The 18,110-nt window shown below is 33.9% G+C and overlaps 1 protein-coding gene across 5 annotated transcripts in view; it reads right to left on the reverse strand.

Annotated features, from left to right (window-relative positions):
* The window catches only part of EFCAB7 (EF-hand calcium binding domain 7), a 50,769-nt gene that overhangs the window by 22,124 nt on the left and 10,535 nt on the right, over positions 1-18,110 (reverse strand). For 4 of the 5 annotated variants that reach the window (XM_019919652.3, XM_019919653.3, XM_019919654.3 and 1 more), the window contains exons 4-8: positions 17,580-17,666; positions 16,795-16,990; positions 16,252-16,373; positions 5,879-6,020; positions 1,711-1,820 (exon numbers count right to left, since the gene is read on the reverse strand). In XM_019919652.3, coding sequence (XP_019775211.1) covers positions 1,711-1,820; positions 5,879-6,020; positions 16,252-16,373; positions 16,795-16,990; positions 17,580-17,666 — 657 coding nt within the window. The remainder of the gene's footprint in view (positions 1-1,710; positions 1,821-5,878; positions 6,021-16,251; positions 16,374-16,794; positions 16,991-17,579; positions 17,667-18,110) is intronic. The other variant, XM_019919657.3, reaches the window with a different exon arrangement.

Genomic DNA, 18,110 nt, shown 5'->3' on the forward strand with positions numbered 1-18,110 from the left:
GCCAAGACATTTGTATAGGAAAACATTTTATTCTCCTGTTCTATAAGAAAAAGCAAAATGGCATCCCTCTATGAACCTTCTAGGTGCTTTCTGGAGCCCAATGTCTTCCTATAAAACCTAGGGATTGTCTCTGTCCAATATATTAAACCTAAGCATTTCCTAGTCGTGTATAATATCTAAGCAAGTAGCCATTTGCCCTTCAGCACAGAATAACCCTAGGGAATTCTGTCTGGTATTGTGTCTAAAACTCCTTTCAAATCCCAGGTTTATTTTAGGTCATCCTGGGGACTCATATACAAAACAAAGTTGCTCATCCAAATTCTGGGTTCGGCCCTATTTCTACCCTCACAAGTCAGAGGAACCATAATCATCCTAAAGTGACCATGTCCTATTTTGATAAAAGAAGCAATCCTATAAAAGTGAGGGCCATTTTGAAAACTAAAGATTGACCAAACCCATCTTTTGGAAATCATAATCTTTTAGATTGGCCAGATGTTGACTGATATCCAGGAATGAAAAGCAGTTCTTGCTGTTTCCTAATATATGTTATCCCTTGAACCTCCCTTATCTCTACATATAAACTTGAACTGCCACAGTGGTTGGCAAATGGAAAGTCTTTCGTGGGCACAAAACTCTTCTTAAAGAAAATAATTGTGAAACTAAAACTAAAAATCCTTTGTAAATATGACATATTAAAGATAAACAGAGGCCTATAGGAAAGAGGTAAATAGAAACTCATTCAAATTTTATTATAGGCTTGCTATGTACTAACATTTTTATACATGTAATCTCGTAAGAAAGTAATTTTAAGCAAAACAAAGTGGGAAAGCTATTGTTTTAGACAATGCTTTATCTTGAATTTAACTTTGTAGTCAGTTTTGAAGAAGAGTTTAATCAAAACATTAACTGCTGTCATTTTATTTGTTTCTTGCCTATAACTATTCTTGTCTGTTGGAAGCCAACAATAAAGACTTTTATATAACATTCCATCAGGGAAATGTTTGTCTGTCGTTGGGCCTATATAAAGATTAAATATGATATTGCAGTAAGCCCTTGAATAGTATTATTCCTGTTATTGTGTAGCAGATATATTTTGTAGTCCTCATAAAACAAATAGCCACATTTATGTATCTGCCTCACATATTTGGCCTCTGAGTAAATATATAATTAGAAAAGATCAGAACAACCCCATGGGCAACATATAAAATCATTTGAAAGCATTTCTTCAGATCAATCTATTTTTGGACACTATGAGTCAAGCCTGAGGATAGTAATCTTGAAGTTTTTCTTTTTTGCAATAGTAGTATAAGTAAGACAAACATCTAGAGGAACTTTTTCAAAGCCTTGAATTGCTTGTATTTAGGGGAAAAAAATCCACTGGCATCAATCATTTTTATTGAGTATAACAAAAAAATATTCACATGTGCGGTATCAGGGCATTAGAAAAGAGGAAAGTGAAGTACAATGTCACACAACTTATAAGTTATGAAGCCAAAATGGCCAATCAATCCTCAATTTTTAAATCTCAGCAAATAAGAAAAAGTCCTTCACAATTAATAAAACATATGTAATATGAACAGTGATTACTGTATATACCTTAATTGGAAGGGAAGATAAAAAGTTTTAAAATATATAGAAAAACGATTATTTCCCTCAAACTTGAGGTCATACTATATTTTTAACTAAACATTAGAAAATAAATATGCATACCTCTCTATTTCGTAGTTCAGTAAAACACATGAGCTGTAGATTTGCTTGACTCTCATTTTCCTTAAGAATATACAAGGCAGTATCAACTGATAACCAAGGGGATGGTTTTCCTATAAACAAAAAAACCCAAACATCTTAAAATAAGCAATCACTACTTACTCTTTCCTATTTAAAAAAGTGGTGGTTTCTTTCCCATTCGGATTTCTTTTTTAGAAATACACATCCATTTTTATAAACATCATAGCATTTGCAATAAGGCATATACCTATACACAATGAAATTGTTAGAAACATTCTCTATATACACACTTTCTAAAAATCATAACTTTTCTTAAACTCATCAGAAAGCTAAGGTTGCAAGGCAACCATGTAGGCTGAAATCCAAGGACAAAAAACCCTTTCAAGAAGAGAGAAGATGCAAGCACTGGCTTACCTGTAAAGGAGCATAGGAGGAAGAGATGTTAGACATCATCTATATGCTGTTAACTCCAAAATTTGTATCTCCTGCTAGGACCTTTCCTCTGAACATTAGACCCATATACCCAACTGCCTATTTGACATTTCCACTTGGATTTCTATGTCTAAAACTGGCTTTCCCAAACATCTGAAAAAAAAAAAAAACTGTCCATCTATACTCTTTTCTATCTCAGATAAGAGTAACTCATTCCTTCCAGTTGCTAAAACCCCAAATCCTTGAATCATCTTTAACTTTTCCCTTCTCTCACGTATCATAACGAAGCCTCAGGAAATGCTATGGTTTGACCTTCAAAATATATCCAGAATCTCTACTTCTTATACCCTCTACAACCCAGTTCAAAGCAACACCAGTCCCCTCTTAGAATTCTGCAATAGAGTCCTAGCTGGACCCCTTGCTTTCTGTACCTTCAATCTGTTTTCAATACAGCAACCTGACTGCTCTTGTTAAAATATGTCAGATTATGTTCCATCTCTATTTAAAAATCCTCTAATGCAGTTGAAAGTTGGAAGAATGTTGCTTCCACCCTAACAATGAGAAAAAATGCATGAAATACAAAATTATAACATTTCTTGAACCTGTCAGAGCTGAGGTCACAGGACAACCAAGCAGCCTGAAATCCAAGGAAAGACAGACCCCTCCAAGAAGAGATGAGATGCAAGCACTGGCTTATTGGTGGTGGCGCACAGGAGAACGAGATGTCAGGTGTATAAGTGGAAGAAAAGAGAGAGCAGAAGAGATAAAGATGGAAAATTATCTAAAAATAATGAGACAACAAGCCATACATCTAAGAAACTCAGAGAGCCGTTAGTAGGATAAATACCAAAAAGATAAACACAAACAAACAAACAACCAAAAAATAAAAAACCTCCCCAAAAGTCAAAAACAGCATCAACAACAACAACAAAAAAAACCCCAAAACACCAAGACACATATTCAAGCTACTGAAAATCAAAGATGAAGAGAAAATCTTGATGGCAGCCTCCTAAGGGTTCCTCTTTTCTCTCAGAGTAAAAGTCCAAGTTCTCATTATGGCAAAAAACAAAACAAAACTGTACCTGATTTTTGTCTTTGTTTCTCCCTGTCTTCAGCCCCTACACTCTCTCCTTACTTACTTCAATATACCAAGTCTAGCCACCTTGTTCTTCTAACACCAAGCACACTCTCATCTCAGAGCCTCTGAACAGGATTCCCTCTACCTGTCACTTCCTCCACTCTTCACCCATCCCCTTCCACCAGCCCTACATCCACAAAACTTACTCCCTTGCCTCCTGTGGAAGACAGCAAAAATGGCCATCCCTCTCTGTATCCACAACCCCTTGCAATGTGACTTTGTAGCTCTTCCATCAAGATATCAAATCTATTTCTCCACCTTGTAAATCTGTACTTGCCTTTTGACTTGCTGTGCACAACAGAATGTAACAGAAGTAATGAGCTGGTTCTGAGCCCAGGCCTATGGTGCTTCTGCTTTCTCTCTTAGAGTCCTGTTATACCATAAGAACAAGTCCTTACTAACTTACTAGAGGGTAAGAGACTATAACTTACTAGAGGGTAAGAGACTATAAAAGGCTGAATCAAGTTGTCTCAGCTGAAACCCATACAAAGGAAAGGGCCCAGCCAAGATCAGTTAAAGCCAGCCACCAGCTAACCTGCAGCTGACCAAAGATGCATGAGTAAGCCCTATAGAGAAAAGCCAAGCCCAGCTCAGACCAAAAGAACTGCTCATAAGCAAACAAACGTTTAATTGTTTTAAGTCACTGAGTTTTGGGGTAGTTTGTTACACAGCAGTTGATAATTAATACACCTCTTTCAAAGTCTGCTCAAATGTCAACCTCTAATGAAGCATACACTAATACGCCCTTTCAATGGCAACTCATATTCCCTCGTATTCACAATGCCCCTTTTCCTCTACGTTTTTCCCATAGCACTTATCACTTTCTAACACACCATGTCATTTACTATTTATTATGGGGTTTTTTTTGTTTGTTTGTTTTGTTTTTTTGCGGTAGGCGGGCCTCTCACTGTTCTGGCCTCTCCCGTTGAAGAGCACAGGCTCCGGACACACAGGCTCAGCGGCCATGGCTCATGGGCCCAGCCGCTCCGCAGCATGTGGGATCTTCCCAGACCGGGGCACGAACCCGTGTCCCCTGCATCAGCAGGCGGACTCTCAACCACTGCGCCACCAGGGAATCCCCTACTATTTATTACGTTTATTATTTATTGTTTATTTCCTCCACTAGAATGTAAGTTCATAAGGGCAGGGATTTTGTATTTTTTGTACTCTGATGTATCTGTATCTTAAGCACCTAAAATGATACTTGGTTTATAAGGTCTTCAATAAATATTTGATAAATAAATGAAAAAAAATCTTCTTCATAAGAATACAGAGAATAAACAACTACATTGAATTTGCAGACCTATCTTGATACTTCTATCTGAAAAATGACTATTGTAATTGTCATTTAGAAGTATCAATTACCAGGGCTTCCCTGGTGGCGCAGTGGTTAAGAATCCACCTGCCAATGCAGGGGACATGGGTTCGAGCTCTGGTCCGGGAAGATCCCACATGCAGCAGAGCGATTAAGCCTGGGTGCCACAACTACTGAGTCTGCGCTCTAGAGCCCATGAGCCACAACTACTGAGCCCGCGTGCCATATCTACTGAAGTCCGCGCACCTAGAGCCCGTGCTTGGCAACAAGAGAAGCCACCGCAATGAGAAGCCAACGCACCTCAACGAAGAGTAGCTCCCGCTCGCCACACACCTAGAGCCTGTGCTCGGCAACAAGAGAAGCCACCACAATGAGAAGCCCACGCACCTCAACGAAGAGTAGCTCCCACTCGCCACAACTAGAGAAAGCCCGTGTGCAGCAACAAAGACCCAATGCAGCCATAAATAAATAAATTTATAAAAAAATTAAAAAATTATAAGTATCATTAATCAAATGTTGTAAGTGTCCTACAATATATACAGTGAAAACTTTCAGAATCTCTACTTTAAGATGGAAAAGTAATGTAAGTGGGGAAGAATCCTCTAGTAAGTAGATGTTTATATGTAAACATAATAAAAGAAAAATAAAGATTGATACTTAGAACAATAACATTAAAAGGATATCTAGGGAAAGCACCCATATAGCCATTTTCCACTAATTAAAAATTATGTAATAACCACTGTAGACACTAGGAAATTATTAATTTTTATCTAGCATTGATGTATAGAAAAAGAATATTACCACGGATATGAAAATTATTAATAAGGATTGTCTAAGTCATATGACATGGCACTTTGAAGGTATTCAAAAATACCTGCAGTTCATATTTGTCCCAAATTATGCTCCTATAGAAGTTGTCTCATGCATATTAATTTAAAAAATTGATAAATGGAAAAAGCTAAGGACTTATTAGCAGATAAAAAGTTAATTCTATGTCAAAAGGAAACCAGGTAACATTTTGTTCTCATTTTTAAATAAATTAAAAGAAAAATACTTTAAACATGTCCAAAACAATTTACTTTCTTTGCATAATATGACAACACAGTCAATGTACAAACGACTTTCTTTAAGTGTATTGCAATATGTAACCACATGTTTCTTAGGCAGATCATTTCCTTCACTAATTAGAACCACCAAATACATAAGTATTTTCAAAGTGGGCATAAATTGATATTTTTTAAAAAATACAGAAAATTTAAACTTGCCTTCAGCTTGACTCAGGTTTAATGGCTTAATTGTTAGATAAACCAGGGATCTCTGAGCTATTTGCATCCTATATTGATGACTAATGATTTCACCATCTTCTTCTAAGAAAAAGCAACCTTTTGATTGTACACATTGCCACTCCTGAAATGAAGGAAAACTTTTTTCAAACAATATTTATTACAAGTTTCCAGCATGCAGAGCAATGAGAAAAAACCTAGGGAACATATCAAAGAAATGTCAACTAGAGCCAGTGCCCTCCAGGAATTTGCAACATCATTAAGAGGCAGCATTTAGATTACAAAAAGTTAGGAAAAGATATAATGGAGAGGAGAAATATGAAAAATACAGGTCATGAGAGCTGGAAAAGTACTGAAACAAAGTAATAAATGAACATGCTGCTGCAATAATCAGGGTGAGATTAGTGCTTAGAGCATACTAAGAATGAAGAAGTAAAGATTGTTAAAACTGACATGTTGAAAGAAAAAGTGAAAGGACTTTATATTTAAAAGATAAAGTATAATAAACCAGAATAATTGTTTCAAGTCTAGGTAACTAAAGACTGAATTCATTTCACAGCTATAGCAAAATGCTGATAAATACCAGTTTTGAGAAAGACATCTCTATAAAATTAGCTCTACTATCTCTTGGTCTCAAATTCCTTCTCCTAGTTCCAAACCAACATGCTTACATGTGATCTCATAACTAGAACTTCATAACAGGTTTTACTTGAAGATGGCACTTTCTGCAGAAAGTAAAGGATTCTTTGTTGAAGGTATGAGAAATTGTTCCATTACCATAGATGTGAGCAAAAATATGCTTTCCACTTTATCATTAGTAGGCTTGCCTACCTATAAGACATATTTCTGTTCCACTCGTAATGGCTTCCAAAAATAGAATATTAATGAGGTTTTGAAGTGACTATATAAAGGATGATTTTGAAAAATTATCTGTTAGTATATTTAAATAATAAGCTCAAGGCTTTAATAATATTAAGATAACTGAAAAGGCATGCATTAGCTATGTAACAATAATATCAAAAATATTATTAATCCTGGGACTTCCCTGGTGGCACAGTAATTAAGACTCCACTCTCCCAATGCAGGGCACCTGGGTTCGATCTCTGGCCAGGGAACTGGATCCCACATGCATGCTGCAACTAAAAGTTCATGTGCCACAACTAAGGAGCCCACGTGCCGCAACTAAGGAGCCAGTGAGCTGCAACTAAAAGGAGCCCACCTGCTGCAACTAAGACCTGGCACAACCAAATAAATAAATATTTTTTTAAAAAATATTATTAATCCATTTTAGAAGGATTTACTATGGCACTGAAGAGTCAAGAACAAACATTATTTACATTGATATTGATATCTTACTCACATTTTTAAAGGCTAAACTATCTTATATACTTACACACCATTTTTCTACTATGTAAATTATAATTACATTTATATTTTATATTATTTTACTGGTACCAAAATACATTTAAAATTAGAAATTTAAAAATAAGGAAAAAAAGTCCCCATAGTTCTACCACCCTAGTTTGATTCTTATGTAATCATTCCTAATACTGACTTTATATAAAAACCTATTTTTTTACATTCTAATTAATATTATTTTATGTCCTGCCTTTTTCATTTAATGTTATATCTGAAACATTGTGCTATTGAAAAGGAACAAAGTTGAAGAACTCACATTTCCTGATTTTACTACAAAGCTACATTAATCAACACAGTGTGATACTGGCATAAAGACAAACATGTAGACCAATGGAACAGAAAAGATAAACCAGAAATAAACTCTCACAAATATGGTCAAATGATTTTCAACAAGGGTGCCAAGGCAATTCAAATTTCAACAAACGGGGCTGCGAAAACTGGATATCCCTGTGCAAAATAATCACTTTGAACCCTTACCTTATACCATAAACTAAAATTAACACAAAATGGATCTAAGACTTAAATGTAAGTACTAAAATTACAAAACTCTGAGAAGAAAACATAGGGCGAAAGCTTCATGACATAGATTTGGCAATGATTTCTTGGATATGACACTCCAAAAGCACAGGCAACAACAAAAATATATAGATAAACTGAATTCATCAAAATTAAAAAACCCGGGCTTCCCTGGTGGCACAGTCATTGAGAGTCTGCCTGCTGATGCAGGGGACGTGGGTTCGTGCCCCGGTCCAGGAAGATCCCACGTGCCGTGGAGCGGCTAGGCCCATGAGCCATGGCCGCTGAGCCTGCGCGTCCAGAGCCTGTGCTCTGCAACAGGAGAGGCCACAACAGTGAAAGGCCCGCGTAGCGCAAAAAAAAAAAAAAAAAAAATTAAAAACCTTTTGTGCATCAAAGGACACTATCAACACAGTGAAAAGGCAACCCACATAGTGGGAGAAAATATCTGCAAATCATATATCTGAAATGGAGTATTATCCAGATTATACTAAAAACTCCTGCAACTCAACAACAAGAAACCAAAAAAAAGAAACCAACTAAAAAATGACCATAGGGCTTGAACAGATATTTCTCCGAAGAAGATACACAGATGGCCAATAAGCATATGAAAAGATGCTCAGCATTATCATTAGAGAAATGCAAATCAGAACCACAATGAGTTACCACCTCATACCCCCTAGGATGTCTATTAAAAAAAAAACAGATAATAACAAGTGCTGACAAGGACGTGGAGAAATTGGAACACTTGTGCATTGCTCATAGGAATGTAAAGTGAAGAAGCCACTGTGGAAAAGGTTTGACAGTTCCTCCCCAAAAATTAAACATAGAATTACCATATGATCTAGCAATTCTACTTCTGGGTACATATCCAAAAGAACTGAAAGCAAAGACTCAAATATATAAAATGTCCATTGACAAATGAATGGATAAACAAAATATGGTATATACCTACAATGGGATATCATTCAGCTTTAAAAAGGAATGAAATTCTGACACATGCTACACATGGATGAACCTTGAGGACATATGCTAAGTGATGTATGCCAAAACAAAAGCAGAAGGACAAATATTGTATGCTTTCACTGATATGAGGTAGCTAGGATGGTTAAATTCAGAGACAGAAAGTAGAACGGCATTTGCCAGGAGCTGAGGGCAGGAGGAAATGAGGAGTTATTGTTTAATGGGTACAGTTTCAAGTGGAGATGATGAAAAAGTTCTGGACATGGATGGTGGTAGTAGTCTTACAACAACACAAATGTATTTAAGGCCACAGACTCATACATTTAAAAATGGTTAAAATGGTAAATTTTATGTTATGTGTATTTTAGCACGATAAAAGAAATTTTGCTAAGCAATATTCAAAATTTCAATTTAGCTGGTTCTTTTATTACCCATTGAGTTTGTATACCATTACTTACTTAACTATTTCTAAAGTGTTGGACATGTAGGTTATCAGTATAGATAATGCTAAAATGAATACTATTTTGTCTAAATGCTTTTCTTCTGATGAATATCCTTTAGAAGAATTTCTAAGCAAGAAGTATGTGGGGACTTCCCTGGTGGTGCAGTGGTTGGGATTCCGCCTGCCAATGCAGGGGACACAGGTTCAAGCCCTGGTCCGGGAAGATCCCACATGCCGTGGAGCAACTAAGCCCATGTGCCACAACTACTGAGCCTGCGCTCTGGAGCCCACGAGCCACAGCTGCTGAGCCCATGTGCCACAACTACTGAGGCCCACATGCCTAGAGCCTGTGCTCCGCAACAGGAGAGACCAGGGCAATGAGAGGCCTGTGCACCCCAGGGAAAAGTAGCCCCCACTTGCCACAACTAGAGGAAGTCCATGTGCAGCAACGAAGACCCAACGCAGCCAAAAATAAATAAAATAAAAATAAACAAACTTTTTAAAAAGTATGTGTATTTTTAAGGCTAATGACATATGTTCATACCGCTTTATAAAAGTGATGCAACTTTACAGTTGTGATAATTTGATAATTTGTTATTACCATAACTTGGTCAGTAGTGTTACCATTAAAAAATTGGTTAGTGGTTGGGGATGCTTTCTTAAGCTAGGTGTGAGTACATAAAATATTCATTATAGTATTCCATATATTTTTGTATATGGTATTGTTAATGATTTTTTACAATAATTTATATTAATGTAATAAAATATAATAAATTAAAATGGTATTGTAATGATTTTTGCATTAATTTCCCTAATTACTAGCAAGGTTGAACATTTCCCCATGTGTTTATAATTTTGTCTCCTTCTGTGTGAACTGCCTATTTATCCCTTATTGTCATAGATCTATTGTGGACTTGGTATTTTTCTTACATATTTTAATAAGTTATTTTGATTATTTTAGATATTAATCACCTTTGTAAACTTTGTTGCATGTATTTTCTCTATTTCCTTTAATTTTAGTTTTGGTTATTTTTCAATTATGTAAGTTTACCATTTTTATATTCATCTTTTCTTTAGAGATTTCTTCTTAAACTGAATTTTAAGAAATTATCATTATTGCTAAACTATTACTCAAGCTTTTAGTCAGTCATTAGTCACATGCACTGTCACACCTTTGGGGTCTAAAAGATATGTGTATTGGGCTTCCCTGGTGGTGCAGTGGTTGGGAGTCCACCTGCCGATGCAGGGGACACGGGTTCGTGCCCCGGTCCGGGAAGATCCCACATGCCGCGGAGCAGCTGGGCCCGTAAGCCATGCCTGCTGAGCGCGTCCGGACCCTGCGCTCCGCAACGGGAGAGGCCACAATAGTGAGAGGCCCACGTACCGCAAAAAAAAAAAAAAAAAAAAAAAGATATGTGTACTTTTAATTCTGAGAAATTAAAATGTGACCTTAAATTATTGGAATTCATCTTCACAAGTATATTGCCCATGACAGAAACAAGTCATTATACATGATATTTCAACAACATCCCTATAAGACAATATGGGGTAGATATAAATTAGTCATTTTAATAAACAGACAAATTGAGATACCCATAGATTATATGGGTTCAGAGTTATACAAGGAGTTTGTAGAAATATTAGGTGTAGAGTCTAAGACTTCTGGATCAAAGCTTTACCATTAAATCATGTTTCTAAAAGAAAATATACTCAAGGTACTAAATTCAAAATTTTTATAACACAATGAGGTTCAAAGTTGGGCTTGAGTCAAAAGTTCAACTGTTAATGATGAGTAAGAGTATGTACAGACTTTCATTTAGCCTCCCTGTAAATCTCTTGGATGGGAATGTATTATTGACTAACAACAGATGCTGGCATTATTTCAAAGCCAATTGTCCTGAACATAATCAACATGACCTTGGATGATGATGACTGCCACAGATAAGAAAGGAAAGATACAATCATATGGAATTTTGAGACAGTTTGAACTAAGATTCTGACATCAAACGGAAAACACTTAAACTGTTTTCCTTTCAATCAATTTTTAAAAAATAATTATTTATTTATTTATTTGGTTGCACCAGGTCTCAGTTGCAGCAGGCAGGCTCCTTAGTTGCAGCACGCATGGAATTTAATCTAATATAACTTATGAATATATTTTTTACATTTACCCAACTGGAATGGTAAAAGATACTAGTTTAGAATTACAGAATATTAAAGGTAGAAGTCTAAAAAGCAATTCAGTCAGACTTCTCTTTTGACTGATGAAACTCTGAAAAATAAAATGATATGCTTAATTCACAATCCTCGTTGATTGCAGAACCAGACCTGAACCTAAGTATCCTTACTTTCTCTCCAAACTACCAGCTATATTCAAAATTCTTTTTTTCCCCACATTTAAATATCTGCCATGATTTTTCTAAAGCTAATATTTTTAAAACTTCATGTTTATAAAATTATCATAAGTATGATAACTCATTATCATTCAGAATTATACATATACTGAAGTGTTAAGATAAACATAATTATTTGGTTTTCTTACTAAAAAAATGTAGATTTTAGTATCTAAAAAATTTCTTAAATTTGTATTGGAACCATGGGTATAGCAGCCTCCTACTCTCCGGTTAAAAAATGTTTAAATGAAACTAAAAAACAATGCATTTTGCCTGGTACACATAGTGAAAAGTACTTGTGGCATTTGGGAAACTCAAAAATGGAAGAGTTTCTCCATGTGCTTATGGTATCTCTGGATGATAGGAGATGCTTTATAAAATTTAGCTGGGGAGCGAATTAAGTATTTTTATTAGACGTCTTTCCTAAGTTCCAATTTTAGAAAAGGTACAGGTAGAAGGGAATTTACAAGTTTCTTTGAAAGACAATCACTCTGAGTACAACACATGGTTAATAAGGCTGGAAAATGGTAAGAAAACAGCTATTATTAAATAGAAGAAAACCTATATATTATATATATCAACCAAACTTCAATGTGATAATCAGTTTACTTTGAATATTAAATAACACCACTAGGAGAATTTGTAGCTCTCTTGTTTGAAAGGAAGAATTCAAATTCTTAAGATCTGTCAGAGTTATTAAACACACAATGCTTATTCAACCCCAAATTTACTTTAAAACAAATAGACTTTCAATCACACAGAGCTTTTTCTCTAGGACCTAGACTAAAATGTTATGAATTAAAAGGAAAAAAGTACTGACAAATTGGCTGGCTCATTCAAATAAATCAACTTGAAAGGATTATAGATTAAGTTGACAGTTTGAGTATTATGAGAAAAATGGAAGAAGGTTGAGTTTTTTAAAAATTCTTAGAATGATAGAGTAAGAAATTCCATGTATGATATAATTTTTGACAATATAAAGCAGAAATAAAATAGTAGCTTGTAATTCTTATATAGGGCATAAGGTGGTGCTATATTCTACCAATTCAAGTAAATTCATATAAAAGGAAAAAACTGTTAATTCATTTGTCATATACAAATATTATTTATTTTCATTCACAATGCATAAGGAAATGCTTAAAAGCATAAATTAAAAATAGTAAAGTTGAAAATTCTAGCTCTCAAAACTTAAATATATCAGTAAAGTTACATTTTTCTTAGAACACTGTAGAGAACATGATTTGTTTGACACACAACTCTGTATTATTAAAGTTTTAGGTGAGGTAGAATTATTAAGCAGTAGATCTGCCATAGACTTAGTCAAAGGAGGAACTTCTATGTCATCATTATCATCATCGTCATCACGTTGTTTTCTATAAAGATACCGTATGTCACGCTATTAGAAGGCTATTTACTTTTTGTTAAGTAGGTAAACAGACTGCTATTGAACTTTTTGTTATTAAAGAATTATAAACTGTACATACTTAAAAACTGTACATACTTAAAAACAGGAGGTAAAATAGATGATTTATAAGGGGAAAATTTGATATAGATTGCTCACCTAATTGACAATTTGAATTGATCAACATTTTGAAAATGAGAGACTTTTATAAGAAAATTACTATTTGGAGCCTTCACAAAAATTAAGTTAGACAACCATCTCAAGTCTAAAATGTTTATATTTGTATTGTTTTACATATATAGACATATATAACCTACATGTTACACAACATATTCACATATAACACATATGTTGTATTATATATATGTTACACAACACATATATATGTAAAATATATGTAGACATACTCTAACTAGGAATCTGGATATAGTATTGCATCTCTGGAGCTTACAACTCATGGCTTTCTCTAATTTTAGTCATGACTGGCAACTGAAGCTATATTTCTCTCAAAGAAAAATTTCTGACACTCCTTGTACATTATGAAACCTAAGTCAATAGAGAAAATTCAGGATTAAAAAAAGAATAGTGATACAGTACCTACATATGGTATACAGAAAGTAACACATGTATAATCCCTGTGAAGGTCGTACTTTCCTCTCATAATTCAGGTCTTTTACCATTTGTATAGATTTATGATTTAAAATCTGGCTTATGTGTACCCCATTACAATAATTTTCTAATTTCTGAAAAGACCTTTCTTTTCTGTCCCAATTCCATACTTCTCCACTCCACATGAAACTGAGGTACCCAAACTTGTTTAAAATAGATATAAAGTATTTGAAGAAAATTAATTTAATAATTCTTTTAGTAACTTATTCTATCAATCTCAATTAAAACAAATTATACAATAATTGTATTCCTAACCAAATACTTCTTAGAGTTGTTGTGAAACTTAAGAAATATATAAAATTTAAGAAATTTTAAAAAATAACTTCAAGGTAAAATGCAAACAAAGAACTGAACCCTGCTGAATAGCAAAAGGATCACAGATTTTTAAAAAAAATCATTTCAGCTCATCTAAGAAATATCAGCGAGTACAAACAGTGGGCAATATCAAGATCAGAAAAAGGACATAAAAAGGTAAGTAATACGAAAGCTATGAAGTATTTCTAAAAGACGTTAAATTTTATATGAAAGTCACAGAATTTACGAGTTGACAGTACACCATCTTCTTTTAATCATTAAATTCTCCTACTATCTTTTACCTAATTCCTAATTATCATCAGTACCCTTCCTTGCTCTTGATGTCTTAGATGCAAAACTTTAGTCTTTTGTTATACAATCACTATGGCCTACAGATTAATTTTGGTGTTGTCTATTAGAGTTGTCCCTTCCTTACTATGTTCAGGTACTACCCTTGGCCTAGCTGTACTTACTTTATATCTGAATAACTCTATCAGCCTCTCTATAGTCTCCCTAATTTGAAGTCTCCATATACAATATACAACAGTATAATAACTTTTCTTAAACTATACTTTCATCATGTTATTCCCACATAAAGATCTACAGTAATTTCTTAGTTCCATAATAATATTAATAACAACATTATTTATTAAAGTAAAACTATGTCCCTGGCATTGTGCTAAATTATTTATATATGTTAGATGATTTAAATCTTTCAAAAACACACTAAATATAATTATTCCCAATTTATAGATAAGGAAACTAAAACTCAGAGGGGCTGCTGACTAACTTACCAAAGGTCACACAGTTATTAAGTGATAAAGCTAAAAGTTAAACACAGGTCTGTCTATTCAAAGGTTTTAATCAGCACCTTAGAACAGTGCTTTGCACAAAGTAGTCATTCAATAAATATTTGTTGGTGTGGGAATTCCCTGGTGGTCCAGTGGTTAGGACTTCACGTTTTCACTGCTGAGGGCCCGAGTTCAATTCCTGGTCGGGGAACTAAGATCCCACAAGCCACACTGCTTGGTGCGGCCTAAATAAATAAATAAATATTTGTTGAATAAATGAAATGCTATACTAACTTGGTATATTGTTAATAATGAAATGAAAATTTTTATTTTTTTAATTCAGGGCCCATTACACTAAGCAAAATAGCTCGCATATGTTACCTTTTTAATGAATATTTGTTGAGCTGAACTAAATTAAAGGAACTGTACTGGTATGTACCCAATTAATAAGAGCATGAAACAGAGAAAAAGTTTTATTATGGCTTTAATATAACCCATATTAATATTCATTTATATTTTATAAAATTATATTTATTTACACTTTTGAATCGGGTAAGCAACAATTATTTAAGTTGATTTTATTAGTTAGCATTTAATTTAGTTGCAAAATACAGAAAGTTTCCACTGGTGGAAAATAATATTGTTGGAACACTAAATATTGTGTGTGAACATGTTGGACATGCACACCAAATTGCTTAGGGTGTATAGATTCCTAAACAGTCTGAACAAAATTCCTTGGAGATAATGTTTTAAAATTTTAATATAGAACAAATGTCACTGTCTAGCAATTTAAAGATATAAGGGACTTCAGAGTTCAATATCAAATACAGAGTTGTTATTTGAAACAAAAATGTAGCTCTTGAGAAAAATCAGTTCAGTTTTCTAACAGCAGTTATAGTATGTGGTCATAACCATTTTTCCCCCTAGGTACACATTTTTAATGTATCCTAGCAGTTTCCAGTTGATGTTTTATATGTCTGTAGCTATTATTTTCTGTTGAAAGAAAACTAGTAAAGGTTGAGTCTAGAAAGGGAAAACAAAGGAAGATCAATATTAACACTCTACAAATATTGACTTAGCAAAGTGACTTTGTTGTCTTTCTCTCAAAGGAACTGATATTGAATGAATGATTTATTTATAAGAAACACCTATGAAAAGTATTTGTTAAACAAAACCAAAAAATTGCTTGGCAAAGTACATAATTGCATAATCTATTCATCAAGTTCAAAAACTGAAGAGTCATCATTTTTAAACTGAAGACCATTTAATAATATTCTTATCCATCATTTTCACTTTAAATTTATTAAAACTGGCTTATAGGTAGAAATGCTACAATCCACAGAAAACCTCAAAGAATTACTTCATAAACTTTACTTGTTCTCTGTAAACACCAAAAAGTTATTAATAAACTTAATGTCAAATTTGTTTTCAGAAAAAGTCATACCTATTCATTTAAAATACTATACCTTTATTGAGTTTGGCTCAGTTAACTTTGAGTTTTGCTTACTACTAGCACCCATGGTAATTGTGAAAGAAACAGATGTTCTGAACTCTCTAGTTGTTGTCAGTGAAGAACTCCTGGTGTCTCCTGTAACAAGTAATAGTTATTCAGTCTCACATTATGAAAAGCTGTCAATAAGAAGTCTGTTTCTGAACACAGTGTAGTATGAAAGGACTATGTATTAATTTCATTCTCTTTGTTCTTCCTATTGAAATAAACTCAAAAGTTTTATATTTATCAGACTTTAATGGCTCCTAATTTCTGATCTACTAATAAGATTCTTTATTTCAATCTGTCATCTTTTAGCCTGAAATTTTACTTTTAATAAAATATAATGAGCAAAGCCAAGTCAAGTTCCATAATAAAATTTTACTTCAATAGATTTTTATAGCTAAGTGAGTCTAGAAACAGTAGCTAACAAAAGTTTGTTTTATCACTGATAAGCTAAGATGGAAAGAAAAATTTATCTGAATATGATCCTTAATTCTTGAACAAGAAAAGTAAATACCTTTATTTGAGAATGATTCCTGATCAGTTTTTCTTATGATGTTGGGTGATGGTTTTGGTACTGGTGATGGGTCCCTTTCAGGGGACCCTTCCATGTGGCTTCCAAACTGTTGACGCCTCAGTTTACTGTCAACCTCCAATTTTTCTAGCGTAGTTTTGAGACATTGTTCATTGGTTGTCATATATAATTTACAAAACTATAGGAAACAAGTACTCCAGTGGGTAAAACATTCAATCATACATTTGGGAGGAGAAAGAAAATGCACATTAGTAGGCAAGGGATAGACTGATAGATGAAATATATTTCCTATTGAACTAGGTTACTCATTTTATTTTCTTGAATCAGATTGACCACCCTCAAGTGACCTAGTGAAATGCAGCCATGATTCAATAAGGAGGCCATACCCTGAGTGAAAATAAAATGTTACACAAAGAAAGGTGATTTATTATTATTTTTTTACAAGACATGTGTAGACTTGCGTTTGTTCTAAATAATTTTTATGATTCTTCCACTCCAGAAGAGGCATATTCAAAGAGGAGTGTGTGTGTGTGTGTGTGTGTGTGTGTGTGTGTGTGTGTATGTGTGAGCACATGCATGTATTTTAACTTGGTTACATTATTTTTCAGGTAGTCATTCAGATTACAATTGTGGGACTGGAGAGATTAAATTTCAAGTACAATTAGTACTTAATATATAAATATATCATTGTCAATATTTAAAAGATGTGTGCGTTTAAAAATACTTCTATACAGTAAACAAATTTACATCAGTATGAGCTTATGTACCTTGATGTAGTCAAATTTGCCATCAGCATTTACGTCAGCCAAATTTATTATGGCATTTACCTCTTCTCGAGTCATCTTCTCACCTCTCTGGAAAAAAAAGATTTATTTTAAAGCAACATGTCTATCACTTTGTTATGCACGGGGAGAGTGGAAATTAATTTTAATCTTTTCTACAAGTAAATTTGAATATATGATTTCATTAAAAATCTCAGAATGAGTATTATGTCAAGCAAAAATGAACTTATTATATGAAATAAAATTTCACAATTTTCACAATTAAATTGTATAAAAGTGTGCTGAATTTCAGTTTACTAAATTTCAACAATATATATCATAGCTTCAGTAATAACTACTATTAAATTCAGAGTAACAATACTTTCTCATGCTGTACCAAGAAACAGAATGGTTTCTGAATCTCATTTATACTTTAGTTCTCTTTTACTTATCACATATGAACCTATCACTGATTTACAAAGAGTTCTGGCAGGAAAGAATTGCAAAGGAGCACAACACAGGCTCAATTTTATACTT

This window comes from Tursiops truncatus, chromosome 1 (genome assembly GCF_011762595.2).
Source record: "Tursiops truncatus isolate mTurTru1 chromosome 1, mTurTru1.mat.Y, whole genome shotgun sequence".
NCBI classification, from domain to species: Eukaryota; Metazoa; Chordata; class Mammalia; order Artiodactyla; family Delphinidae; genus Tursiops; species Tursiops truncatus.